The sequence below is a fragment of the Cherax quadricarinatus genome, chromosome 9, assembly GCF_038502225.1.
Source record: "Cherax quadricarinatus isolate ZL_2023a chromosome 9, ASM3850222v1, whole genome shotgun sequence".
Lineage (NCBI taxonomy): Eukaryota > Metazoa > Arthropoda > Malacostraca > Decapoda > Parastacidae > Cherax > Cherax quadricarinatus.
The window spans coordinates 12,855,876-12,883,862 of record NC_091300.1 but is presented as its reverse complement, the minus strand read 5'-3'; the positions used below and the strand labels follow the sequence as shown (position 1 = coordinate 12,883,862).

The 27,987-nt window shown below is 36.8% G+C and overlaps 2 protein-coding genes and 1 long non-coding RNA gene across 6 annotated transcripts in view; 2 read left to right on the top strand and 1 right to left on the bottom strand.

The window, feature by feature from the left end:
- The window catches only part of LOC128686234 (lysosomal dipeptide transporter MFSD1), a 55,352-nt gene extending 34,401 nt beyond the window's left edge, over positions 1–20,951 (top strand). The window contains exons 8-12 of one of the 3 annotated variants that reach the window (XR_011391765.1): positions 7,402–7,499; positions 8,018–8,130; positions 8,685–8,853; positions 15,712–15,814; positions 16,200–20,951. Coding sequence is in view for 2 of the 3 variants with exons in the window: in XM_070083239.1 (XP_069939340.1) it covers positions 7,402–7,499; positions 8,018–8,130; positions 8,685–8,824 (351 nt within the window). In the remaining variant the exon portion in view is untranslated. The remainder of the gene's footprint in view (positions 1–7,401; positions 7,500–8,017; positions 8,131–8,684; positions 8,854–15,711; positions 15,815–16,199) is intronic. The other 2 variants (XM_070083240.1, XM_070083239.1) reach the window with 2 other exon arrangements.
- LOC138852462 (uncharacterized) lies at positions 9,308–11,630 on the top strand. The gene is made up of 2 exons (XR_011391766.1): positions 9,308–9,917; positions 9,993–11,630. It is a non-coding gene; the product is annotated as an uncharacterized lncRNA (long non-coding RNA).
- A 3,140-nt stretch (positions 20,952–24,091) lies between the features above and the next one.
- The window catches only part of muskelin (muskelin 1), a 122,288-nt gene continuing 118,392 nt past the window's right edge, over positions 24,092–27,987 (bottom strand). The window contains exon 17 of one of the 2 annotated variants that reach the window (XM_053773090.2): positions 24,092–26,196. The gene's annotated coding sequence lies outside the window, so the exon portion shown is untranslated. Of the gene's footprint in view, positions 26,197–26,282; positions 27,267–27,987 lie in introns of those variants that run through there. The other variant, XM_053773089.2, reaches the window with a different exon arrangement.

The following is a 27,987-nucleotide window of genomic DNA, read 5'->3' as shown; positions in this document are numbered from 1 at the left end:
ATAGGCTTGTGTTAATCAAATTTTGTGGCTCTCTCATAAAAAATTCATTTTGATCTTCGACTCTCAGTCTGGTTAGCGGCTTGCTAAAAACTGAGTCATATTGGGACTTGAGTAGCTCACTCATTTCCTTGCTGTCATCTGTGTAGGACCCATCTTGTTTAAGTAGGGGCCCAATACTGGGCGTTGTTCTCGATTTTGATTTGGCATAGGAGAAGAAATACTTTGGGTTTCTTTCGATTTCATTTATAGCTTTTAGTTCTTCCCGCGATTCCTGACTCCTAAAGAATTCTTTTAGCTTAAGTTCGATGCTTGCTATTTCTCTGACCAGTGTCTCCCTGCGCATTTCAGATATATTGACCTCTTTTAGCCGCTCTGTTATTCTTTTCCGTCGCCTGTAAAGGGAGCGCCTGTCTCTTTCTATTTTACATCTACTCCTCCTTTTTCTTAGAGGAATAAGCCTTGTGCATACATCGAGTGCCACCGAGTTAATCTGTTCTAGGCATAAGTTTGGGTCTGTGTTGCTTAGTATATCTTCCCAGCTTATATCGGTTAGGACTTGGTTTACTTGGTCCCACTTTATGTTTTTGTTATTGAAGTTGAATTTGGTGAATGCTCCCTCGTGACTAGTCTCATTTTGTCGGTCTGGGGCTCCTCGCATACATGTCTGAACCTCAATTATGTTGTGATCTGAGTATATTGTTTTTGATATGGTGACATTTCTTATCAGATCATCATTGTTAGTGAATATGAGGTCTAGTGTATTCTCCAGTCTAGTAGGCTCTATTATTTGCTGGTTTAAATTGAATTTTGTGCAGAGATTTAAAAGCTCGTGTGAGTGTGAGTTTTCATCAGAGCTGCCTCCTGGTGTTATTACTGCAACAATATTATTTGCTATATTCCTCCATTTTAGGTGCCTTAAGTTGAAATCCCCCAGGAGCAAGATGTTGGGTGCAGGAGCTGGAAGATTTTCCAGACAGTGGTCAATTTTTAACAGCTGTTCCTGGAATTGCTGGGATGTTGCATCCGGAGGCTTGTAGACTACCACAATGACTAGGCTTTGGTTCTCGACCTTTACTGCTAAAACTTCCACTACGTCATTTGAGGCATTAAGCAGTTCTGGTGTGGGTTGCATCCTGGGAGACAAGATTAAGGACCCCAATGGAAATAAGTTAGATAGTCTTCGATGACACTGACTTTTTTGGGTTATCCTGGGTGGCTAACCCTCTGGGGTTAATTGTTTCTTGGTATTCTCAATAAGCCACACCAACAACGGTGCTACAGCAGCAGCAGCAGCTGACAGTGCTACAGCAGCAGCAGCTGACAGTGCTATAGCAGCAGCAGCTGACAGTGCTACAGCAGCAGCAGACGGTGCTACAGCAGCAGCAGCTGACAGTGCTACAGCAGCAGCAGACGGTGCTACAGCAGCAGCAGACGATACTACAGCAGCAGCAGACGGTGGTACAGCAGCAGCAGCTGACAGTGCTACAGCAGCAGCAGCAGCAGCTGACAGTGCTACAGCAGCAGCTGACAGTGCTACAGCAGCAGCTGACAGTGCTACAGCAGCAGCAGATGGTGCTACAGCAGCAGCAGATGGTACTACAGCAACAGCAGCAGCTGACGGTGGTACAGCAGCAGCAGCAGCTGACGGTGCTACAGCAGCAGCAGCAGCTGACAGTGCTACAGCAGCAGCAGCAGCTGACAGTGCTACAGCAGCAGCAGCATCAGCAGTTGACCATGGTACCACAGTATTTCGATAATATTTCTCACCCTTTTTACCACAGGGTTGGCACTAGAAGCTTTCTTGGGGCCCATGGTCACTTATTTTGCAGATAAAATCACCAAAAATGCTGTAATAATACGAAATGTTCCGATTATATGCTTGGATGTTACTGCGGAGGCTGGCTTGTAAACAATGCCACCGGCGGAACATGTGAGGCTGGCTCAGGCCGCACATTAGACGCGTCTCGGACGAATAGCGTTGAGCGGGTTTTTTAGCGGTATGCGAGGCAAAATCTTAGCGATAAAATGTATCGGTATGCGGATTTAACGTTATGTGATGCCAACGGTATGCGGGGGTCCACTGTATTTTATTCATTTTAGAGTATATATCAGGTTTCTTTGTTATTTATATTGCATATTATGTCAGATGAAGCGAGATAGATAAATAAGTCATAGAGTTGATATTAGCGAAATTATTGAAGCACTGATTTCCACTGGAACAGATTAATTGCATTTCAATTAATTTAAATGAGGAAAATTGACTCTGCAAACGAGCAAATCCAGTTGCGAGCAAGGTCATGGAACGGATTAAACTCGCAAGTAGAGATTCCACTGTACGAGCCGTCGATTTGGTCGATTTTTTGCTCCGAGTTATGAGCCCCCCCCCCCCCCCCCCCCGCTTCCCCTTCAACCCAAAACCTGCACACCTTGCTTGTTTATCTATGACTTCATGCTTTAATTCCATGAAAATCATCCTCTTTTTCTTCTCAGCACTGTTCTTTACACTTACAGTGGTCCCTCAATAATGGTCCGGCCTGAAAGTCGTCCATTTCGGAAATAGTCCCGTTATTTTGTCTAAACATTAGCTCGCAAATAGTCCGTTAACTCGCTAATCGTCTTTCGTCCTGGATGCGCACTCACGGCTCAGCCTCCCTTCCCAGCCAGTGTGCCATTGTTTTCCAGTGAGCGACGGTCCCCTCACGTGTTCATACGAAATATTTCATAATATTCCATTCATTTTAGTGCTTGCAAGTGCTAAATAAGCTACCATGGCTCCAAAGAAAGCTCCTAGTGCCAAGCCTTTGGTAAAGAAGGTGAGAAATACAATTGAATTTTAGAAAAACATCATGGAACAATATGAAAGTGGCATACGTGTGGGCGAACTGGCCAGGATGTATAACAAATCCCGTACAACCATATTTTCCGTCATAGCCAAGAAAAAGGAAATCAAGGAAGCTGTTGTTGCTTGGAGAAAATTGTGGCCAGATTGTATCCACAAGAGGGATTTTGAAGGGTTTGTGGCTGACCCTGATGAGCCTATGTGAGTTATGAAATCTATTGTGGCATTGGGGAGTTCCATGGGGTTGGATGTGAGTTTGGAGGATGTGGAAGAGTTGGTGGAGGACCACAACAAAGCGCTAACCACTGAGGAGCTGCAAGAGCTTCAGCAGGAAGGGAAGAGCAACAGATCGCTGCTCAGAATCTTGCTGCAGAGGAGGAGGAAGAGAGATGGAAGAAGATGCCTTCTTCAGAAATTAAGGAGATTTTTGAAATGTGGGGTAGGACGAAAAGATTTATGGAGAAACATCACCCTGAGAAGGATGTTGCAAGCCATATCGGCAACTTGTACAGTGACAGAGTCTTGGCCCATTTTAGGGAAGTTTTAAAGAGACGCCCAAAACAGAGCTCTCTGGACAGTTTTTTTTTGCGAGACAGGACTCCAGTGACTCTCAAGCTGGCCCTAGTCACATTAAGAAACAGAGAAGAGAAGTAACCCCAGAAAAGCGCTTGGTACCTTAGGTGCTGATGGAAGGGGATTCCCCTTCCAAACAGTAATTCAATGTGTCTCCTCCTCCAGTCTTCCATACACTAAGAAGAATCGCCAATAAAGGTAAGTGTTATGCTGCTAATGTTTCATTCATCATGTGCCATTGTACTGTTCATGTACTACATCTATATTTCATGTAAAAAAAAATTTTGTTTTAATACTTCTGGATGTCAGGAACGGATTAATTGTATTTACGCTATTTCTTATAGGGAAAATTGATTCGAAAATCGTCTTTTCGATAATAGTCCCACTTCCAGGAACGGATTATGGACGATAATTGAGGGACCACTGTACTTTCTTAGGACCCATGCTTTGAAAAATGAAATTTGGCCAGATGACTGTAAAAAAAATGTAAGCAAAACATGAGAGAAATACAGGTACCATCCGACTTACGATCAAGCTTGGTTCCAACCAACTGGTCATAAGTCAGAATGGACGTAAGTCGAACCTTACTACTGAATATCAACATCACATTTTTGTAATGATTTTATTTTATTATTTTATTTTGGTATTTCATTTTTTACTTTACTTTTTATGCTGTTAGTAATGTATTTTATACCATAAGGTTTAGGATAAATACTGTACAGTAGGGCCTCACTTATACGGCAGGTTAGGTTCCAGGCTGTCGCCGGAAAACAGACATCGCTGGAAGGCAGAACGCCATTTTTTCCATTAATAAATGCATATAAATGCCAGACAACAAGTTTACACTAAATTATATTAAGTTAGTAATAGAACTAGGCATTAAAAACACACAAAGTAAAATACATTCACAGTACACTCATTACTTATCTTAAAGTATTTGTAATCTTAATGTAGGGAGAGAGGTGAGTAGTACTTATGTGTAGGAAGTCAGGTGTAGGTAGCCCTGGCTCCCCGTCTCGTACTTAATATACGATATTTAAAACATCCCAGAGAGTTAAAATACACATACAGTACGCTCACTATTTACCTTAAAATATGTGTAGTCTTAATATAGGAAGAGAAGTGAGTAGTATTTATTTGTAGGAAGTCAGTGTAGGTAGCCGGTAGGTGTAGCCCGCCTGGGCTACACCTACCGGCTACCTACACTGTGGCCCAGAGCCATATTATTAGCATTGACATACCTTGTTTACTGAATTTAATCATTTCTAACAACTACCTTTAGATGCCATCATAAACGAAGGGAGAAGTAATGAATAATTCATGCCGAAAATCATAAACAAAAACAGAGTGGGGGAGTGACTGGGCCAAACGCAGATTCATACACGTTTTCTCTGATGGCTGAGCAGAGAAAACATAATGTTGTCCCTCCACCCAACTACCACACAGCTCCACAAGTATTATTATCAGAGCACTTATAAAATATGCAATAAATGCCAGACAACAAGTTTACACTAACTTATATTAACCCTTTCAGGGTCCAGAGGCCAAATTTCAAAGTGCTCACCAGGGTCCAAGAATTTTCAAAAAATAATTTTGTTATTTTTTCGTATGAAATGGTAGAGAATCTTTTTCTGAAGGTAATAAAACAAAAAGTACGAAATTTGATGGAAAATTGACGAAATTCTGCTCTCACGAATTTTGATGTCAGCGATATTTACGAATCTGCAATTTTGCCGACTTTGACTCCCATTTTAGGCCAATTACCTTATTCCAGTCGACCAAATTCTTAGCTATTTCACTAGTATTACTTCTATTCTATCGATTGAGCACAAGAAATCGCCAAGTCAACTGTTTCAACTACAAAATAAAGTGATTGGAAATTGGTAATTTGGCCAATTTAGTGCAAAGTTCAAAATATTCCAATTTCAAAATAGGGTCCAGAATAAACAATGCAGGCATTCCTGGTACTAAACTAACATTTCCTCTGTTCATTAGTTATATTTTCAGACTTTACAAATGAATTCCATTTTGATTTTTAATTCACATAATGAATTTTTATTCAGACCAGAAAATAGAAGATTTACTGTCATGCAATATTGTAATAATTGTATAAATAATATCAGCACATATGTGAACGTATATTAGACCCACCAGCTGGCGTGTATTAGACGTGTGAGGTCATCTGTTTATTCTTGAACATCGGCAAAAATTTAACATTTCTGCTACTTTCAGCTCAGTTTCAAGCCATTTTCAGTACTATAACTAATCAAAATCATCTCTATTCCTGTAATATATCTTCCATTCTATCAAATGAGACCAAGAAATCGCAAATACACTATAAAAAACATATGAAAAAACACTGCAAAGTCGCTGTTTTAATCGAGAATTAAGGTCTCAGTTTTTTTGTCATTATGCACTGTGTGCTTCAGGATTTGTTTTATGTGGTGCACTCGTATCACATAGATGTATTCTCTCATATCTAGGCCCAAATTTACCACTCACAGCTTATCAGAGTGAGCTGAGCTCATGGTTTAGACCCTCAATGTAAAGCCGTAGATCTACGGCACGGACCCTGAAAGGGTTAAAGCAAATTGTATCAGTTAAGCTAAGTGATCAAACAAAACAAATTGTATCAGTAAAATTCAGTGATTAAACAAAACAAATTGTATCAGTTAAGTTCAGTGATAAAGTGTAGCATTAAAAGTGTAGCAAGTTAGTTAAGCTATTAAGTGATAGAAAAAGGACAAAACAAAACTAACTCCTTCAATGTTGGAGGTATATAGGGCCACTGACATCATACGCTGCACTGCCATTCTCCCACCCTCTACCTCCCCCACCCTCAATCTCTGCCACCATCTCTGTTCCAAGTGTGTAAGTACACTATACACTTTATATAAACTGTTTATTTCATACATTCTGTAGTGTATTATGATTTATGTTTTTATATAATGTAGGGGTCGTCCTTGAAAAGGTTGGAGGGAGGGGGTAAAGGAGGTGTTGTGGGCGAGGGGTTTGGACTTCCAGCAAGCGTGCGTGAGCGTGTTAGATAGGAGTGAATGGAGACAAATGGTATTTGGGACCTGACGATCTGTTGGAGTGTGAGCAGGGTAATATTTAGTGAAGGGATTCAGGGAAACCGGTTATTTTATATAACCAGACTTGAGTCCTGGAAATGGGAAATACAGTGCCTGCACTCTAAAGGAGGGGTTTGGGATATTGGCAGTTTGGAGAGACATATTGTGTATTTTTATACGTATATACTTCTAAACTGTTGTATTCTGGGCACCTCTGCAAAAACAGTGATTATGTGTGAGTGAGGTGAAAGTGTTGAATGATGATGAAAGTATTTTCTTTTTGGGGATTTTCTTTCTATTTGGGTCACCTTGCCTCGGTGGGAGACGGCTGACTTGTTGAAAAAAAAAAAAAATTATTAATACGTACATTGGTTCAGCCTTTTCTCTTATAATAAAAGCATTAGAAGACACTATAGTCAGAGTGGGAGAGTAAATGGCAGACGCTGGCGCCGCTTCCGCCGCCATCATCACTCGTCATATTATGCCTATTTTACTCATTTCAGAGTATATATCTTGTTTCTCTGTTAATTATATTGTTTATTATATCATATTAGATGAATTGTGATGGATAAATAAGCCATAGAGTTGATATTAGTGTTATATTAAAATATTTTGTCCTGCCGCTTGGATGGATTAATGGAATTTCGATTAATTTAAATGAGGAAAATTGATTTGATATATGAGTAAATTGAGTTACGAGCTAGGTCATGGAACGGATTAAACTCGTAAGTCAAGATTCCACTGTACTTGTTTCATTTACAGGAAAATTAAATCTGTTTATCTTTAGCCTTCTTGGTTCAAGTGTGTATATATGTAACAAAACTTCTTTTATTCACCATTGGAATTTATTTTCAACAAGCTGAATAGAAAAATCATCAAGAAATGATGTTTTTAATAAATTAATTCTTTCTTCAGAGTATTTTAGGCCTGGCTTACTCCCTTCTGGCAAGTGCTTTGTGGCCGATGGTTTCCCTTGTCATTCCTGATCATCAACTAGGAACTGCTTATGGCATGTGAGTTCCAATAGCATGTGATTTTTTTCCTTTATTGTAAAATGAATTGAAATAATATCTTCTAATTATTAACTACTTAAAATATGAATAAATGCTGATGGTTTTCATCATAATCATTTAAATTTTGTGCATCTTGCATTTTTGAATACGTCACACATTTCTTACACACTGCTGTTGAGGAAACTTGATAGGTTGAGTGTATATTTCTACACAAACAGATATTTTTAGAAAGACTTGAGAAGTTACAAAAAAATTCTGCCCTATTGAGTTTCATATTCTGATGGATATCTCTTTCTTTTATGTATTTTCTTGCCTTCCACCATCCACTGGAGATGTACTCTATACACCAAAATCTCCACCACAAACAATATTATCACTTTTTTTTTTTTTATTTTTACACTATACTTGTTTTCTATTTTTAGACAGCACCAGAACAAAATATTCATTCATATTCTTGATGATGTTTGTTGTCTTTTGTTCAATGATGGCATTAAACTAAAATGATTATTGTGTTTTAGGATGCAGAGTATCCAAAACTTGGGTTTAGCCCTCATCAGCATGCTAGCAGGACTGATAGTGGATGTGAAGGGTTACTTGGTCCTTGAGATGTTCTACATGGTGTGGCTCTGTAGTAAGTCAATGAATTATTTTATATGACAACAAAAACTGTTTGCAAGAGATTTATTCAGAACTTACTGATATGTCATACTGATGACTATAAAAAAATTTAAACAGTATACAGTATCTTTTAATAATATCTATATTGCTACTTCTAGTACAACAGCAACCGAATGAATAATGGCAAATGTGTTTCCCTTTTTGGGTCACCCTACTGAGTGGGAGATGTTCTTTAACTTAAACCCAAAAGATTCTTAGACTACTGTAGTAACATTGTGGAATCATTCGTGCATATGATAAGCTCATGAAATTTTAGTTTATGCTTTTAAAAATGTTGATTTTTTCCCTGTTTTTCTAAATTACAGTACATGCACATTTTTTCTAAGGTTTAGTCTTTTTCCTCCAGCAGTGCAATTTTTTTTATGTTTTAAGATAACGTTAAATGTAATCTGGTAATGATTGCATGCATGTAATGCTGAAAATGTTTACTAACGATACAACACATTTACAATGCTTGTTTTAAAAGTATACTGACATTTTGTACATAAACATTTTTACTTTTAAAAGTTGCGCTGGCTTCGACTGCTGCCATCGCTGTGGTGGACAGTAATGGTAGCGGGTATCTAATGATGTCACCTGCTCAAAGGCGACTGGAAAAACAAGCTTCAGAGGGAAAATCAAATGAAGCATTTGATGAGAAACTTTAAGAATATAATTAATTCGGCCATACATCAAAGTATGTTCTTCCACACAGTGGTACTGTATGATGTGGGAATTATCATAGTTGAAAATTGTTGTGCGTTTAATGTTGGCATTTTAATTGTCATTAGCTTAGTAAAAGCTTGATCTCATTTAGCTTTCACCGTGGACATCAGTTCATTCCTTTGTGTATTATTGAACTCTTGGATCTATTAGGAATATAATTTCAGTGCTTGTGCAGTATGATCCATTGAATTGGGTATAATTAACCCTTTCACTGTCTTGTATATAGTGACTCTCACATGGATGTTTGTTTCGAGCACTGCACTCTTAATTTTGGGGGTCTTGACAGTGGAAGGGTTATTAAAGTTAATGGCATTTTCAGTTTTACATCAGATGAAGTACAGAATACTTTGCATTTTGTCACCTTGTATTTAAGATCAAAGGAGAAGCTTTTTTGTTTTTATTCCTGTACATAAAATATGAAAATGTTTCCTGTCTTTGTAGTTTGTCATGATTCATAATGTGGGAAATTTCCTGGAAGTGTATAGCTTCTTGACTGTATTACTACAGTACATTATGGTAAATTTAACAAATACTGCACTGTCTAGGTAACCAAAAAAAGTTCTTGATATATTATTTGAAAGTTCAGTAAATTTATATCCTTTTGATTATTAGATACATTTCTATATTAATTTAATTATTTCACTTGTTTTGCAGACGAAGTGATATTATAGAGATATTAACCCTTCCAGGGTTCAAGAATTAAGAAAAAAATCTTTTGAAATGATAGAGATTTTTTCCGAAGGTAATGAAGCCAAAAGATCAGAATTAGATGGAAAACTTACGGAATTATGCTCTTGCAAAGTTAGTGGTCTCGGCGATGTTTAAGCATCAGCAATTTTGCCAACTTTGAGTCCTGTTTTAGGCCAATTCCACTGTTCCAGTGGACCAAACATGCTAGCATTCCTTCCATTCTATTGATTGAATGCAAGAAAGTGCCCATTTACCTATTTCAGCTACCCAGTAATATGCTCAGAAATTTTTAATTTGGCTAATTTCACACAAAATTACAAAAAAAAATGCCCATTTAAAAATAGGGTCCACCAGGAGGCCTGGTCACAGACCGGGCCGCGGGGGCGTTGACCCCCGGAACTCTCTCCAGGTAAACTCCAGGTAAACAACAAACAATGTAAACATTCCTTGCATTAAAACATTTCTTCTATTCATAAGTTCCTCCCTAGGCCTTTCCTATATTACACTTGCTTTCCATTTTGAATTTTTATTCACACAAAAACTAAATTTACCAGTATGCAGACTATTGCATTATTATAATAACTGTATAAATAGTGTCAGCGACCAGTTAGATGTGTATTGGACGAGTGATGTATTATGTGTCCTCTGGGATATTGGCAAAAATCGAACATTTCTGCTACTTTCAGTCCTGAAACCCATCAGAATCATCTCTATTTTTGTAATATATCATCCATTCTATCAAATGATTCTGAGAAAACAACCCTAAAACCCATCTGAAAGTACACCACAAGGTCACTATTTTAAACCAAATTCATGATCGTGATGCACTGTGTGGGACAGGATTATTTTTATATGGTGCACACTCACTGCATAGACCCATTCTCTCATATCTAGGCTCAAATTTACCCCTCACTGCTTTTCTGAGTGAACTGAGCTCATCACATAGTTCTATGGCACAGACCCAGAGCTTGAACCTCTAGTACTACAGCACAGATTTCGAAGTAGTTATAGTAATTACTCTCTTAACTGAACTATAGGAGGTGGGGGTGTTTCAGAAAACACAAATTCAGTTTGAGTGCTTGCATGGATTTTTTTGGTCCACTATGGTTTTATTAGCTAATTGATTAAAACTTGTAGCTGGTTATTTTGATAGTAATATCAGAACATTTGATCCAAAAACAACTGAGGAAGAACGTTATTGGTCAAGGACTGACCTGCAGGGGCAGTGATCTCCAGTATTGTGTAAAAGTACAGGTTGACTATCACTAATCCAGCATCATCAGGACCTGTAGGGTGCTGAATTAGTGATTTTGCTGGATTATAGAGTGGTTAGGTTAGAATGCACTTGACCCAACAGCAATGTTTATGCATCGGCTATTTCACCTATTTTACACCCTATTTTTGGCCCATTCCATTGTTCCAGTTGACCAAACTCATAATTACTTCACAAGTATTCCTTCTGTTCTGCAGATTGAGTACAAGAAACTCCCAATTTACTTAATTTAACTACCCAATAAAGTGGTCAGAAATCGGTAATTTGGTCAGTTTCACACAAATTTCAAGAGATGCCGATTTCAAGATGGGTCCAGAATAAACAGTGCAGACATTCCTGGTACTAAAATAACATTTTCTCTGTACATTAGTCACATCTCCAGGCCCCTCTTATATTATGCTTGCCTTCCATTTTGAACTTTTATTCACACATAAAATAGAAGATTTACTGTTGTGCAGACTACTGCATTATTGTAATGATTGTATAAATAATGTCAAACCATTTGTGACTGCGTATTAGACTGGCCAGTTGGACATGTATTGGATGATGATGTCATTTGTTTATTCTTGAACATCGGGAAAAATCAAACAGTTCTGCGACTTTGAGCTCAATTTCAAGGTACAGTGGACCCCCGCATAACGATTACCTCCGAATGCGACCAATTATGTAAGTGTATTTATGTAAGTGCAGTTGTACGTGTATGTTTGGGGGTCTGAAATGGACTAATCTACTTCACAATATTCCTTATGGGAACAAATTCGGTCAGTACTGGCACCTGAACATAATTCTGGAGTGAAAAAATATCGTTAACCGGGGGTCCACTGTACTTTCCTTCATGAAACCAATCAAAATCATATGTATTTTTATAATATATCTTCCATTCTATCAAATGCAACAAGAAAACGAGAATACAACCATAAAAATCATACGAAAATGTACTGCAAAGTCGCTGTTTTACACCAAAAACACAGCCGCAGTTTTTTCTCATTATGCACTCTGTGCTGCAGGATTTTGATATGTAGTGCACACTTACCACACAGACCTATTCTCTCATATGTAGGCCCAAATTTACTATATAACAAAAAATAAATGCCTTTGATAAAACATCAAATTTGAAGTTGTGTTTGTACGTGTGTATCTGTGTCTGTAAATTTGAAGTTGTGTTTGTCTATCTGTAGTTGTGTCTGTAAATGTGAGGTTGCATCTGTAAATGTGAAATTGCATCTGTAAATGTGAAGTAGCGTTTGTAAATCCATAGTTGTGTCTTTGTAATTCTGTAGTTGTGTGTCTGTAATTCCATAGTTGTGTGTCTGTAATTCCATGGTTGTGTCTCTGTAATTACGTAGTTGTGTCTCTGTAATCCTGTAGTTGTGTCTCTGTAATTCCATAGTTGCATCTGTAAATCCATAGTTGTCTGTAAATCCATAGTTGTGTTTGTAAATCTATAGTTATGTTTGTAAATCTATAGTTATGTTTGTAAATCTGTAATTGTGTCTGTAAATCTGTAGTTTTCTCTGTAAACCCGTAGTTATGTCTGTAAATCTGTAGTTGTGTCTGTAAACCTGTAGTTGTGTCTGTAAACCTGTAGTTGTGTCTGTAAACCTGTAGTTGTGTCTGTAAACCTGTAGTTGTGTCTGTAAACCTGTAGTTGTGTCTGTAAACCTGTAGTTGTGTCTGTAAACCTGTAGTTGTGTCTGTAAACCTGTAGTTGTGTCTGTAAACCTGTAGTTGTGTCTGTAAACCTGTAGTTGTGTCTGTAAACCTGTAGTTGTGTCTGTGAACCTGTAGTTGTGTCTGTAAACCCTGCATTGGGCATGATTATTTTTATACGGAGTACACTCACCACATCGACCCATTCTCTCTTATCTAGGCCCATATTTACTGCTCACCGGTTATCTAAGTGAGCTGAGCTCATCACGTAGTTCTATGGCACAGACCCAGAGCTCAAACCTGTAGTACTATGGCACAGACTTTGAAGTAGTTACAGTAATTGCTCTCTTAACTGAACTGTAGGTGGGGGAGTGCTTCAGAAAACACAAATTCCATATGAGTGCATGCATGGATTTTTTTGTCCAGTGTGTATTTTTATTAGCTAATTGATTAGAACTTGTAGCTGGCTATTTTGGTAGTAATATCAGTACATCTGATCCAAAAAAACTGAGGAAGAAAGCTATTGGTCTGTGACTGAGCTGCAGGGGCAGCGATCCCCAGTATTGTCTACAAGTACAGTACCCTTACTTATGGTAAAGGTAAGCAACTGTTGTAGTTGTATTTATGGATTTGGAAAAGGCATATGATAGGGTGGATTGGGAAGAAATGTTGCAAATGTATGGAATAGGTAGTAGGTTACTAAAAGCAGTAAAGAGTTTTCAAGCAAATTAGAAGCTTGGTTTATGGTATATAGGAGAAGAGGACTATTTCCCAGTAAAAGTAGGACTTAGACAGGGATGTATAATACCACCATGGTTGTCTAACATATTTATAGATTGGACTGTAATAAAAGTGAATGTTAGGGTGTTGGGGAGAGGTATGGAATTAAAAGATAATTAAGCTGATGCAAAGTGGGAACTTTTGCGTGATGCTTGGTCTCCTGATGGGAGTTTGTGGTTTGTGCCTAGGGATAGGGGGCTTTCCTCTGGGAGGGGTGCCACTCTACCCGCAGGGCGCTTGCCTGATTAAAATCCCAGCATCTCTTTCAGCATAAATGGTGGGGATATTTCCCATTTCAATTGTTTTATGGACATAGAAGAATGTGAAAAAGAATTTTGAATGTTTTTACTTGTATTGTGATTGTTACTTATGTAATATGAGGGTGAATTGGTCATGACAATAGCAAGATGAAAGGTGGTATCAATAGTTAAAATTTGTTATATAATGTTAAAAGCAGAATGTGTTTTAAAATGCTGAATAACCTAAAGGTTCTAATGCTTTGTAAATGTAATAGAACAATAACAATTGCTCTTTGCTGATGACAGTTCATTTTGAGAGATTATGAAGAAAAGTTGCAAAGGTTGGTAGAAGAATTTGTGTGGTATGTAAAAGAAAAAAGAAAAAAATAGAAAAGAGTAACAAAAAGTATAGGCAGTGAAAGACTGAATAGCAGATTGGAGGGAGAGAATATGGAGACAGTGAATATTTTCAGATACAGTGGTACCCCAAGTTTTGGCCACTTCTCAACTCGAACAATTATGTAAGTGTATTATTATAAGTGCTTTTGTAAGTGTATTTTTGGGGCTCTGAAATGGACTGATCTAATTTACATTATTCCTTATGGGAACAAATTCGTTTGGTAATGGCACTCGAACAGCCTTCTGGAACGAATTATGGCCGAAACTCGGGATTCCACTGTATTAGGGAGTAGACATATTAGCAGAGTCTATGAAAGACGAGGTGAATGAGAGAATAGAGGAAGGATAAAGTTAGGTGGTGTGTTGATGCATCTGTGGAAAGAAAAGTTTATCTGTGGAGGCAAAAAGGGAAGTGTACCAGAGTATGTATAATGTTATCAACACTTATATGGGTGTGTGGCTTGGACTTTGAAAATTGCAACAAGAAAGAGGCTGGAGGCAGTGGAGTTGTCACATTTGAAATCATTTTGTAGTGTAAATATTATGCATAGAATTTAGAGTGTAGAAATTAGAAGATAGAATGAAGTTACCAGAGGTATACTTGAAAGTGTTTGGTCATTAACAGAAGATGGAGCAGATTATGATCAAAAAGGTGTATAAATCTAGGATGGAAGGATGAAGGGGTAAAGGTCATCCTAGGAGAGGAGGCTTTGAGTGAAAGGGGCTTCAACATCCAGCAGGCTTGTGTGTGTATTAGATCAGAGGAAGTGGATAAAAGTGGTTTTATGGCTTGTGAGCTGTTGTAGTGTGAGAAAGTAACATATATATGTATATGAAGGGATTCAGAGAAACCACTTAGCTGAACTTAAGTCCTGCAAGTGGGAAGTACAGCAGCTGCACCCTGAAAGAAGGGTAGGGATGTTGCACTTCAGAGAATCATTTAAATTGTGAAGTCTGTGAAGTTCTGGCAAGACAGCTGTTATATAAATTACGGTGCGTGTGTTTCCAGTTTTGGGTCCCTCTGCTTTGGTGGGACACGATCGGTGTAGTTAAATAAAAAAAAGATCTTATACTCACATTTTATGATAACTGAACAGTAATTTTGTGCTATGTTTAAATATATTTTAATAAATATCTAACAATATAGAGTGTTTTTTTTGTGTGAGTGTCAGTGTGAGAGAGTGAGTGTGACTGAATGACTGACTTAGGGAGTGTATGAAAAGATTCTGTAGTTACATCACCTTTGTATCCCTTCTTATAGTATTTCACACACTTTAAAGCAGTCAATTAATTTAGAAGAAAAACTGCACTCTCTTACTTCCCCTACCTTCCTCTCACTCTACTTTCCTCCTTCCCTTCATCCTTCCTTCCCTCTCTATTCCCCTTCCCCTCTCTCTCCAATCTAATTTTTTCATCTTAGACAGTAGGGATACCACAACCTGCTTTGTAAGTAGAAAAGTATATGATTACTAGCAAGTTGGAATAAAGTGAGACATCTGAATACTGTTAACCAGTTTTGGTAGCCAAACTGCAAAGATGGTCATTAATTCTTTTTACAGATGAGAGGTTTGTTAAAGAGATCGATCACTGTACCTTTTTCGTTTACCAAGAAATATGATAATTGCATTTGAGATTCTGTAGATTTTTGTACTGTAATTCAGTTATATGTGGGGCATTTTGTTTATGCCATGTATTGTGCCTATGTATTCTGGTGCCTTGACCCATTGTTTATTGAAAATATGAGTTTTCATTTGTGATGTATGTGCTAAATGTTTGTTATTTTTGTCTTGTCCCCTAGTTGCCTTGGTATCCACTGTGGGAATATGGCTATCAGACTCCACTAAAGGAGGCATTCTAAATTTGTCTGTAAGCCAGCGATGCAGACGGGAAGAAGACACTGAGTAAGTTGCTTTTCAGTGATAATTGTACTGCATGGTATAGCTAAAGATTTAGTTGAATGAAAATAATAAGCATGGTATTTATTTTTTTAAGAAATTAAAAAAAAAAAAGATCAAATTATTATTACTTTGATGAAAAACCTCATTGAACATAGCTTGAAGGACCAGTTTCATTATCAAAATCTGGCAGCCATTCTCCTAGTATGTAGTAATTCCACATATTTGTATTCTGATTTTTCTGTTGAAAATTAATGTTGCTACTGTATATTTCATGACTCAGACTAGAAATATGATGGAGAGAAGGTCAAGGACACAGTAGGCAAGCTATTACTTACTGTACTATATCACTGACATAAAGTTTCTTACTCTTTTTTTTTTTTTTTTACAGATGTTTGCTGGAGTCTTAGAGAAATGAAATACTCAGAGAGCAGCCCAGGTACTGATTGGGAATATGTGTGATATATATTAATTTGTGCCCTTATATTCACCCAGAGTCAAAGCTTTTGATAACTATTCATTAACTTTGAAGTTTCTGCACTTGAAGTATTAGGTTTGATCAAAGTGATTTTTTTAATGTGTCAGAGAGACTGCATTAGTTAGCTATTATTACTATCATATCAGTTGGGTGTTATTTAAGACTGAGTGGTAATCCACTATTGAAGGAAATCTACGTGTTGAAGTGCATGTCAGACATGGCACTCGAGTTACTGTTCATCTCGGCTGCCTCTCATGCAGGTGGCAAATTGATCAGTTATTTGTGCTGGAGAATGTTTTCTTTACTAATGAGGTAATTTATAATGTAAACGACACTGTTTATAAAGAAAAATAAGGCTTCTTAATTTGAAGATTTTTTCCTTTGATCTACAGGGTTACACAAATAACCCACACATAGAAGAGAGGAGCCTACGACCAAAACGTCGTCGTAGGCTCCTCTCTTCTATGTGAGGGGTTATTTGTGTATCGTTCCAGTCACAGTATTGTGCCTTTTTTTGTTATCTACAGGGTTACCAGTTAACAAGACAAGTTGATTCGTCTCTAATAGTACTTGCTGGGATGTAAAGCGAGAGTTACCACATTTATACTTTTGCTTTTAAATATCTTTCCAGTGTGTAGCCATCACTCATTTTTCCTCTGAAGTTTTTAGTTATTAATTTGTATTTTTTCATTGTACAGTACTTTATTACAGTATTACAATTTAATAGCTAGTAATATTAAAAGTATGAAAATAAGTTAAAAGTTCTGCAACTGAATACAAAACAGTATAATTTTATTTCATATATACATATGTAATGTCTTGCAGTCCTTACTTAGCACCAAACCCTTGTTTGGCATGACACTAGGTGAATACTGTTCAGTCTGAGTTGCCACATCAGTGACTAGTGGGCAGTATATCCGGTGATTGGGCCCTCACTATCTGGGTGTTTTTGGTTATGTTATCATAGTTATTTCTTCAGATTCTAGGTTTTGGGCTAGAAGGGCACACTGTAGAGTTAAGAAAACATGATTTGTCCCAGATTTACAACAAATGCCTCTCAATCCCTATGCCCATATTAGGAAGTAAAACCATGGTTAACACAGTACCTGGTAAATACCTAATTGCACACTTAAGTTTAGTCTTAGTACCTAATACAGTACTGTGATTCCAGTAGGTGTAATAATAAATCATATTAAGTCTTTAGTTTTCAATTATAGTTCATAATAGGACTTCTGTGATAATTTTTTTTTATTTAAAAGGCAGGTGGTGATTTTGACAAAGAATTTTTGTAAATCTGTTTTAGGAAGTATCTTTACAAACACTGCATTCTCTTGGCAACATACTGTGTACTGACTTACATGTAGCTGGAAGTATAAGTCTTGCTCCTGGCCCTGCCTCTTAACTTGCTGCTTGCCAGATTCACTCCCCCTACCTTGTGGGCCTTATTGTACCTGCTCATAGAGGTATGTAAGGTGCCTGCCTCCACCACTTCTTCACCGAGATCATTCCACTTTCCGACCTCCATGAGAATGAAGAAATACCTCCTGATATTTCTGTTGCTCATCTGTGTTTTTAACTTCCAGCTGGATTCCCAAGTTCCCATTTCTTGCTCTCAAACAGCCTGTTCATGTTTACCCTCTCAATTCCTCAGAGTATTTTGTATGTTATCATATCTCCCCTGGCTTTTCTATTCTCCAGTGTCATTATATTCACTTCCATTAGCCTTTCCTCATAGCTCATTCCCTTAACTTAGGATCAGGCCGTATTGCATACTTCTGCACTTTCTCCAGTTTCTTATCATGCTTCCTCAGGAGTGGGTTCCATATTGATGCTGCATACACCAAGATGGGCCTGATATACATTGTACAAAATGCTTGGAAAGCCTCTTTGTTGAGATTCCTGAAGACCACTCTTAGATTTACTAAGTGAGCATTGGCCCTGTGTATATTGTACATAATATACAATACATGAAAATACATGTGTGCTATTTTCTTAGAGCATTGTCATGCACATTTGGTACTGTACTTATGATATATATACATAACTAACTTGGTAACCCTGCTGGCAACCACTAGTCAAGGAGAAGCAAATCAAAGCAGTCAAACATATCAGTTGCTTTTTGTCACCTCAGATAGGTAAGACCTATTCTGCTGATACACAAAATACAGTGGACCCCCGGCTTACGATATTATTTCATTCCAGAAGTATGTTCAGGTGCCATTACTGAACAAATTTGTTCCCATAAGGAATATTGTGAATTAGATTAGTCCATTTCAGACCCCCAAACATACATGTACAAACTTTTTTTTTTTTTTTTTTTTTTTTTTTCTTCTTCAGACAAGTCGGCCGTCTCCCACCGAGGCAGGGTGACCCAAAAAACAAAGAAAATCCCCAAAAAGAAAATACTTTCAACACTTTCACCACACTCACACATTATCACTGTTTTTGCAGAGGTGCTCAGAATACAACAGTTTAGAAGCATACACATATAAAGATACACAACATATCCCTCCAAACTGCCAATATGTACAAACGCACTTACATAATTGGTCGCATTGGGAGCTGATCGTAAAGCGGGGGTCCACTGTATTTATTTTATGGCTGTAATACACAACCTTACTCCAATAATCCATACCTGTTGGTACCAGGAGTTTTCTTAAAAATGTATTCTTAGAATTTCCATAGACTTAAGTTAATAAAGATTATGGTATACATATACAAAGATATAAAAAATCAAAAGAGGATAGAGTACCTGCTCGTCTTTAGTAATTATCTTTTCCAATTAATGTACATGTTAAACATGTACAGTTGATGTTTTGTTTAAGCATTATTACTGGCATGGCTCTGTAATTCATTCATTTCATTCTTCCCTGAATTTTCATGGAGCCCCTCAGAATCAATAAGAGTATCATCTTCAAGGAATACGCATGCAGACCAAAATCTATTCCAAGTATTCTTCAGAGTACTCACCTAATTGTGGTTGTCTTTTCACTGGTAGTAGACAACTATGATTGTGCAATATGATACAGCTTGATTTTAATGATGAAATTCTTAGGAAAACCTTTATACCTAACACTTTCCTTAACTTTTATGAAAGTAATTTTATATTCTGTTGAGATATTTATCATGAAACTTCAAACTTCTCCTTGATCCACGGATTGAATCGGTGATGTGCAGTCAGGTGATATATTGTCCAGAAATAATGTTCAATAGGTAGGTGTTCGGGAGAGGGGTAGGATTAAATTATGGGGAATCAAATACAAAATGGGAATTGACACAGTTGCTTTTTGGTGATGATACTGTGCTTATGGGAGATTCTAAAGAAAAATTGCAAAGGTTAGTGGATGAGTTTGGGAGTGTGTGTAAAGGTAGAAAGCTGAAAGTGAACATAGAAAAGAGTAAGGTGATGAGGGTATCAAATGATTTAGATAAAGAAAAATTGGATATCAAATTGGGGAGGAGGAGTATGGAAGAAGCATATGTTTTCAGATACTTGGGAGTTGACGTGTCAGCGGATGGATTTATGAAGGATTAGATTAATCATAGAATTGATGAGGGAAAAAAGGTGAGTGGTGCATTGAGGTATATGTGGAAACAAAAAACGTTATCTCTGGAGGTAAAGAAGGGAATGTATAAAAGTATAGTAATACCAACACTCTTATATGGGTGTGAAGCTTGGGTTGTGAATGCAGCAGCGAGGAGGCGGTTGGAGGCAGTGGAGATGTCCTGTCTTAGGGCAATGAGTGGTGTAAATATTATGCAGAAAATTCAGAGTGTGGAAATTAGGAGAAGGTGTGGATTTAATAAAAGTATTAGTCAGAGGGCTGGAGAGGGGTTGTTGAAGTGGTTTGGTCATTTAGAGAGAATGGATCAAAGTAGAATGACATGGAGAGCATTTAAATCTGTAGGGGGAGGAAGGCGGGGTAGGGGTTGTCCTCGAAAAGGTTGGAAGGAAGCTAAGGGAGGTTTTGCAGGTGAGGGGCTTGGACTTCCAGCAGGCGTGCATGAGTGTGTTCGATAGGAGTGAATGGAGACGAATGGTATTTGGGACCTGACGATTTGTTGGAGTGTGAGCAAGGTAATATTTACTACACATACTCTTATGATGATACCTTTTGCACTTCCCTCAGCCCTTTCTACCTCAATCTCTTGCTGCCCTCTACCCTTTCACCATCCACTGCCCTGCTGTTCTCCGTAACCTTTTACTCACCCATCTTCCTTTTGCCACCTGATAACCCTCGCTTCCTTCCTGCAATGCAGCGCTGTATAGCCCTTGTGGTTTAGCACTTCTTTTTTATTGTAATAATAATAATATTTAGTGAAGGGGTTCAGGGAAACCGGTTATTTTTATATAGCCGGACTTGAGTCCTGGAAATGGGAAGTACAGTGCCTGCACTCTAAAGGAGGGGTTTCGGGATATTAGCAGTTTGGAAGGATATGTTGTGTATCTTTATATGTATATGCTTCTAAACTGTTGTGTTCTGAGCACCTCTGCAAACGCAATGATTATGTGTGAGTGAGGTGAAAGTGTTGAATGATGGTGAAAGTATTTTCTTTTTGGGTCACCCTTCCTCGGTGGGAGATGGCCGACTTGTTAAAAAAAAAAAAAAAGATAGGTGATCAAAAGTATTGTTAATCAGCTCATAAAAAAATAGCAACTTTATACAGTGAGGTGAATGTGGATGTGTGCTTTTTCAAATTAAAATTACAGCCAACCACTGTTGCATGTACTTGAAAGAGACAAAGATCTATATAAAGATTTTAAAATAAAACAAGAAATAGCCAAGGAAGATTTATTAGCAACATCATTAAGGTAAACAATAGACCATAATTGCAAACTATGAAATAAACTATAGAAAAAAAATATTACAAAAATAATAGAGGCAGACTGCTACAATAGAATCCATTAGAGGGTACCATAGTGTGTGCTGCTTTTACTGTACTAGAAACAAATGAACTAAATGCTGAAGACTGGACTACATGAACATAGCTTTTATTATTTTAATTAAGAATGGTTACAGGTGATGTATAAGAAATCATGAAATGAAAACTTGCATAGAATATGATGTATATGTATGAAAGTGCTTCAGTTGCAATTAAGGCACTAAAATTTAGATGACATGATGTGTAAGGATTAAGAATTTTCACTTTGCTAGTCATTTTCAACTCTCATCCATCATAAATGGTTCTTCATTCACATGAAAATTCACTACCATTCCAAATAGAATAATTTTCTTTATTAAAAAAATATATACTGGATAGATATAGATTTTCTAGGTACAGTAGTAGGTTGGTAGACAACAACTGCCCAGGAAGGTACTACTGTCCTGCCAAGTGAGTGTAAAACAAAAGCCTGTAATTGTTTTACATGGTACAATTGCTGGTGTCTTTTTTCTGTTTCGTAAACATGCAAGATTTCAGGTATGTCTTGCTACTTTTACATACACTTAGGTCACACTACACATGCATGTACAAGCATATATATACACACCCCTCTGGGTTTTCTTCTATTTTCCTACTAATTCTTGTTCTTGTTTATTTCCTCTTATCTCCATGGGGAAGTGGAACAGAAGTCTTCCTCTGTAAGTCATGTGTGTCATAAGAGGCAACTAAAATGTCAGGAGCAAGGGGCTAGTAACCCCTTCTGCTGTATACTTTACTAAAGTTAAGAAGAGAAGCTTTTATTTTTATTTTTGTGCCACCCTGCTTTGATGGAATATGGTCGGTTTGTTGAAAGATGATGATATAGATTTGTGAGCAGTATTTCTGTGTTATGTTTTGGATTTGTGTTTTCTTGTTACCAAAAGATCAGTAAAGAATTATTTTGGTAGTCATTAATTTGACTCATTTATTTGTAAACACATTCCTCAGCTCTATCTACTTTTGTTGTCTCTTTAGTATGCTCAGGTCAGATTTCTATTCAGGAAATACTATAATTTATTACTCATGAACAAAATACTAGTATGCTAGTTACTGTATGCCAGTGAGGACCTGTATGTCAGTGAGTTACTGTATGCCAGTGAGTACCTGATCTTCCCCTCCTTAGATCAAACATGATTACCTCCTATTCCCCAGGCCCTACATGACCCCTATTAGTTTAGGGCTTTGTTCTAAATGTCATAATAATAATAATACTCCTTTAGAATGAAATTCACTTCACAATAATAATACTCCTATAGAACGAAATTCTCTTTGTGTGTGTTTGTGTCTGTGAAATAAGAATTCCAATAAAATTGAGAATTGAAGCCATTCCAATATCTACCAAGTATTGTATTAGATTACATAAGTTCAGATAAAGAAAAGCACATCGCCACTTGTGACAAGTACCAGAAATCTTCCTCACATTTTAACCAATTCATCCTATTTTGTACGACTTAAAAATCTGGATGTCCTCTGGTAGATCATTGCAACATATACATAGGTTCAGTTGAGTGGTAATATTGCCAGCTTAAAAATACTTTTTAGTTTCTCTACTGTACATCATTCATTTAATATATATAGGATACACATTAGCATTATCACTGCATAAAGTGTTTGTGTAGTTTGACATACTGTGGTATCATGCCCGAGTCATTTTGCCTTGCTCAGGTTCCACCTAGAGGACACTTTTTTATTTTTTATGTTAAATCATAGGTAATAAGTTTATTGTATATTCAGTGTATTTTATAGTTTAATGATCATGTTTAATTTTTATACAATTCCATACTACATAAATTCTCCTTGCCTCATATGAGCAAGGGAGAAGTTATATTGAGGATACTGCAGGATATTTTTTGTGGTATTATTAAGAAGTTGAGAGCTTGGATAGAATGAGGAATTTAAAGGAAATATATTTTTATATAGCAGTTTGATGATATGGAGAGAATTCAGTTAAGTTTATAATGACCTGTACGAAACAACTGAATGGGAAAAAGGGGAGACAGTGTAAATTTTGAAGAGTCATGAAATGATTACCTGTTTAGAAGGGCCTATGAGATTTATAACTGATAAATTCTCTTCATATAATATGATCTCCTTTGTAAGATACAATATGTGCTGTGCGGGACCATTAATTTTAATATAGGAATTTATAGGGCCCAGTCATAGAAGCATATGTACATACAGTAATTAGATGTTTATGTTTTTACAAGTTTTAATATTTTTGTGTATAGGATAATTTTGCATTAAGATGAATTACTGTTTATGAAGACACTTTCTTGGGATATTTTTAAAGGCATGATTTCTTGGGTCATTTTGTCCTTCCACAGTACAAGGTCCTTTGGTTGGATAAAATGCTCTATTCACTTAAATTTCTTTGGTAATATTATGTGTGAAAACACTTCACTGCACCCAGAGGATGACTTATTACCTTAACCACACAGTGGATGATGTCCTTTGGCCAGAGAGGTGTTTTCAAACATTTTGTATTTTTTTTATGAAAGGTGCTTTCTGTACATCATTGGTAACATTTTATGTATAAAAATTATATCTTAGCCAAAATATAAATTTTATAGAAAAAATTTATTACTCCAAGTCCTTTTAATTGGTAAAGTATTAAAATTATGGTAATGTTTATTCTATACAAACCAGCAGTGACAACCTTGGTACTATCAAGCAGGGGATATAAACCCTTGAGAAGGAATATAATGAACACCAGCAATAGCAACCAGAGTATACTGCCTCACTGTCTAGGGACATTTTTCTTACACTACAACTGCTGAATCTTGGACATGGAAGGGAATATAGTTTCTTTTCATCTCTCCTCAGAGCTGCCCCTCTCAATCCCCCCTTTAAAAAAAAAATGCTATTAGTCACAGTCATACTTCATCTCCCTGGACCTTTTGAACTCCTGTATCACTTTTTGGCGATGCCTCATTGCCAGACTCTTTTATTGGTGTTTGTGCTGAGCCTTGTGATACCTCTGACTTTTGCTCCTAGCTTCTGTGTGTTTAGTGACGTGCGAATGGTTAAAAAAAACTGTGTTGATTTTTGGATCATTCACATGCTACAAGATAGACTGGCTCAAAGCCATCATCCAAATGAACTCAGCTTACTCTTACTGGCACTTCTCATCCCTATCCTGGGAAACGCTACCTGGAAACCTCTTCCACCACAGGCTGTATTTGAGTGACAATCTTTGACAAAATTCTTTTCTCTTCAACTAGCTGTATGACTCTTGTGGGTTTAGCACTTAGTTATAATTATAATTATAATAATACAGTGGTACCTTGGGATACGAACTTAATTCATTCCAGAAGGCTGTTCGAGTGCCGATACCGAACGAATTTGTTCCCATAAGGAATAATGTAAATTAGATTAATCCGTTTCAGACCCCCAAAAATACACTTACAAAAGCACTTACATAATTGTTTGAGTTTTTAGCTGTTGTATCCCGAGGTACCATTTTACTAATAATTCTCTTCAACTATGACCCCTACTGATTACCTTACTGATCATAACATTAACAAAGGCCTCATGAGGCATGTTGGCCAAAATGTGTCCTTTCATGCCCTTTAGAGTGGGATGTGTACCATCACTGTAAAGGATACAAGTGCAACTTGTATCTTTGTTAAGTCCTTTTACTTTACATATTGTCGGTAATTCTACCAATGTGTATACAAACTGTAAAGGATGTTGAACATGCCGATGTTCAGGGCAATGAACATAGACTCAGCTGCTCGGTCAGCTTTTCAAGACTTGCAGATTTCCTGTAGAGGTATTCCTTACTTGGACTATTTTTCAGTGCTCTCTCACCACCTCTGCAACTAGTGACAATAATGTTTTGCAGTGGACCACAACAAATTTTTAATCTAACCACATTTAGGATTCTGGCCATCTTCTACACACCATTGTCAGGTTTGGGAGTCCACAGTCTCACACTTACATTTTGAACACATGCAACTTACTCATGGATATCACATGGAGAAACAGCGGGCACTACTGTCAGGTCACATTGTTCTTCCATTTATTAATAAATTGTCCTGACTATCGGAGTGCCCACAGGACCTACCCTGCAGTGCTGTATGACCCTGGCAGGTTTAGTACTTCCTTTTGATTATAATAATAATAATGCTAAAGGACAAGAGATTATTACTGGTAGAGATTATTATTACATTCATGGGGAAAGTATTAAACTCATAGGAGTCATGCAACACCTGGGAGATTATATTAATATTGGTAGAATTACCGACAATAGGTTAAGTAAAAGGACACAAGTGCAACTAATGTGACATTTTATTGTGGCAACGTTTTGCTCTCCAGGACAGAGCTGTTGGAGACCAACGCTGTATAGCCCTTGTGGCTTAGCGCTTCTTTTTGATTATAATAATAATGTTGGAGACCGAAACGTTGCCACAATAAAATGTCACATTAGGTGCACTTGTGTCCTTTTACTTAACACCTGGGAGAGTGGGAGCATTCAAATTCAATCCATGAGGGGGGCAGGTTAGAGGGCATCCATCCCCCATCACTGGCATGAAGGAACCTCCCTTGAGGGGGTAATGGTAGAGAAAAGGGCCTTTGTTAGTAGAATGTGGCAACTGTTAATGAATGCAATGTAAATAATGAGGTACTATATGATTTTATGGGTTTAGTACTTCATGAATAATACATTAATCCAATACTGGCTCAATGTTTGTCATTCACTGACAGTATCATTATTCAGAGTCAGTGACTATCACAGTCATCTCAGAGAGGTATCACTACAAAAAAGTCAGGTTGTGCTGACTCCAACATCTTAGTAAGATTGTCTGATTTATTAATGAAAATGTGGACTTTATCTTAAACTAATTTAAACATCCTGGCAAGGCCACACCTTTAATGGAGATTAACTAGGTGATTTCTTGAAGTTAAACCAATTTACTGTACTCCTGTGCTCCTTCTTCAGCTTCTGCCATCTAATGTCAGCACCATTTTGCAAGTTTAAGGCTTTCTGTAAAAAATTAATATACTGTACGTATACAGTACAGGCATGCTCAGATACATAATGACAATTTAAAATTAGGAAACCATACATAATTTTGTACAGTACTTTTATTTACAAATTATTTACAGCTTTGGACAAATCTGTATATAAATCAAAATAAGGTTAGCTATTAAGGGTATAAAATTTGAAACAAATCTTTGAAAAGCTATACAAGGCCAAAACAAAAATATGGTAATATAACTTTTAAAGTAGGGAATACGGCAATGAGGGAGTTCAGTTAACAAAAACGGTACAGTATGTACTCTGCTTTGCAAATCTGGCATGATTCTCATGGCAATCTTTTCTCAAATCCAGATCAAAAAGGGCCAAAATATAGAGGCAAAGCCTAGAAATAATTTGGAAAGCAATATTGCAAAATGTTTAAAATTAAGCTATTGCACAGCTCTCTCTCTTTTGTTTTAAGCAAGGTGTAAACATCACATTAAAATGAGTCATACAGTAAGACCAAAAAAAATACTGAACTCTCCTTTGTTCCTCTATGGATTTACAAATCCATAGTAATTAGTAAAATATTACATCAGTTACACAACATTGGGACACTAGCTTAGTTGATTTTCAGCATAAAATTGATACTACACAATGAAAAGCTTCAAATAACTTTTAACAATCGAGAAGTATATAATAAGGTATACATGATAAAGTATGTAAAATTAAGTAATATTATACATTCTGAATCACTAGCAGCTTAAAGAACTTACAAACATCTGGTAGTGATCATAAACTAACTGTAATGTGATACAGAGGAGGACAACTTTAAGCAGTTTGTTGCAAAAATACATGTACAGTATTTCCATTTATGTAATATGTACTTGGTGTTTAATTATCAAGTGTGTTCTAACAACATACATGCTCATTATACAAGAGTAAAATCGTTCGCTTTACTTAAAATAAGGAAATAAAAACCATGAATAGGAATTCCATTCCATACTTCTAGTTACCATAACTACACAATTTATTATAAACAGTGGTAAAATAAAACACTTGTGAAATCAGACTCTGAATCATGGACTGGGTCACTGAAAAAAAAGAAAAAAAAAAAAAAAGCATAATTACATTACTGCAGAATACTCACTTTTTTTATAAAAAAAACTTTTCAAAGCAAAGGCTCAGTTTGGAGTGCTACCCCCCACGCTTTCCAAATTGAATGGCTTATTATTATGCCAAGTTTGAATTTCCTTGTTAGCACCATTCCCATTTCTTTCTTTTGATGTTAGTACCCCCTCTGCCACGTGGTGCTATATGACTCTTGATTTAATTTTTTTGTGAATGTGATAATCATAATAATGCTAAAGTATACATACTTCATACACTTCATACACTAGCTTTAGTTAATATTCATTTTGCTATCATACATGAAGCTTCTATCCACAAATAAAGCTGATAGCTACTAAATATTTCTTTTAAAAACACATTGGCCGTTTCCTACCAAGGTAGGGTGGCCCGAAAAAGGCAAAATTTCACCAGCTACTAAAGCAGTTACTTATTTGGTAACTTCAGGTCTATGAGGGGAGGCTAGTACAGGTGCACACAGCCAGTTCTTTTGGATTTATTCTTAATGAAAGAATAAGCAAATACTAATATAACAATATACATATGTATTAGAAATTAATACTTTCCTATGTGAATTACTGTAGAGTAAACTTGTATCCTGGACAAATACAGAATGCTATAAATCAAATACTGGTATGCCAAACTAAAATTCTGTTTATTAAAAAGTCCTCTACTATGAAGCATAAA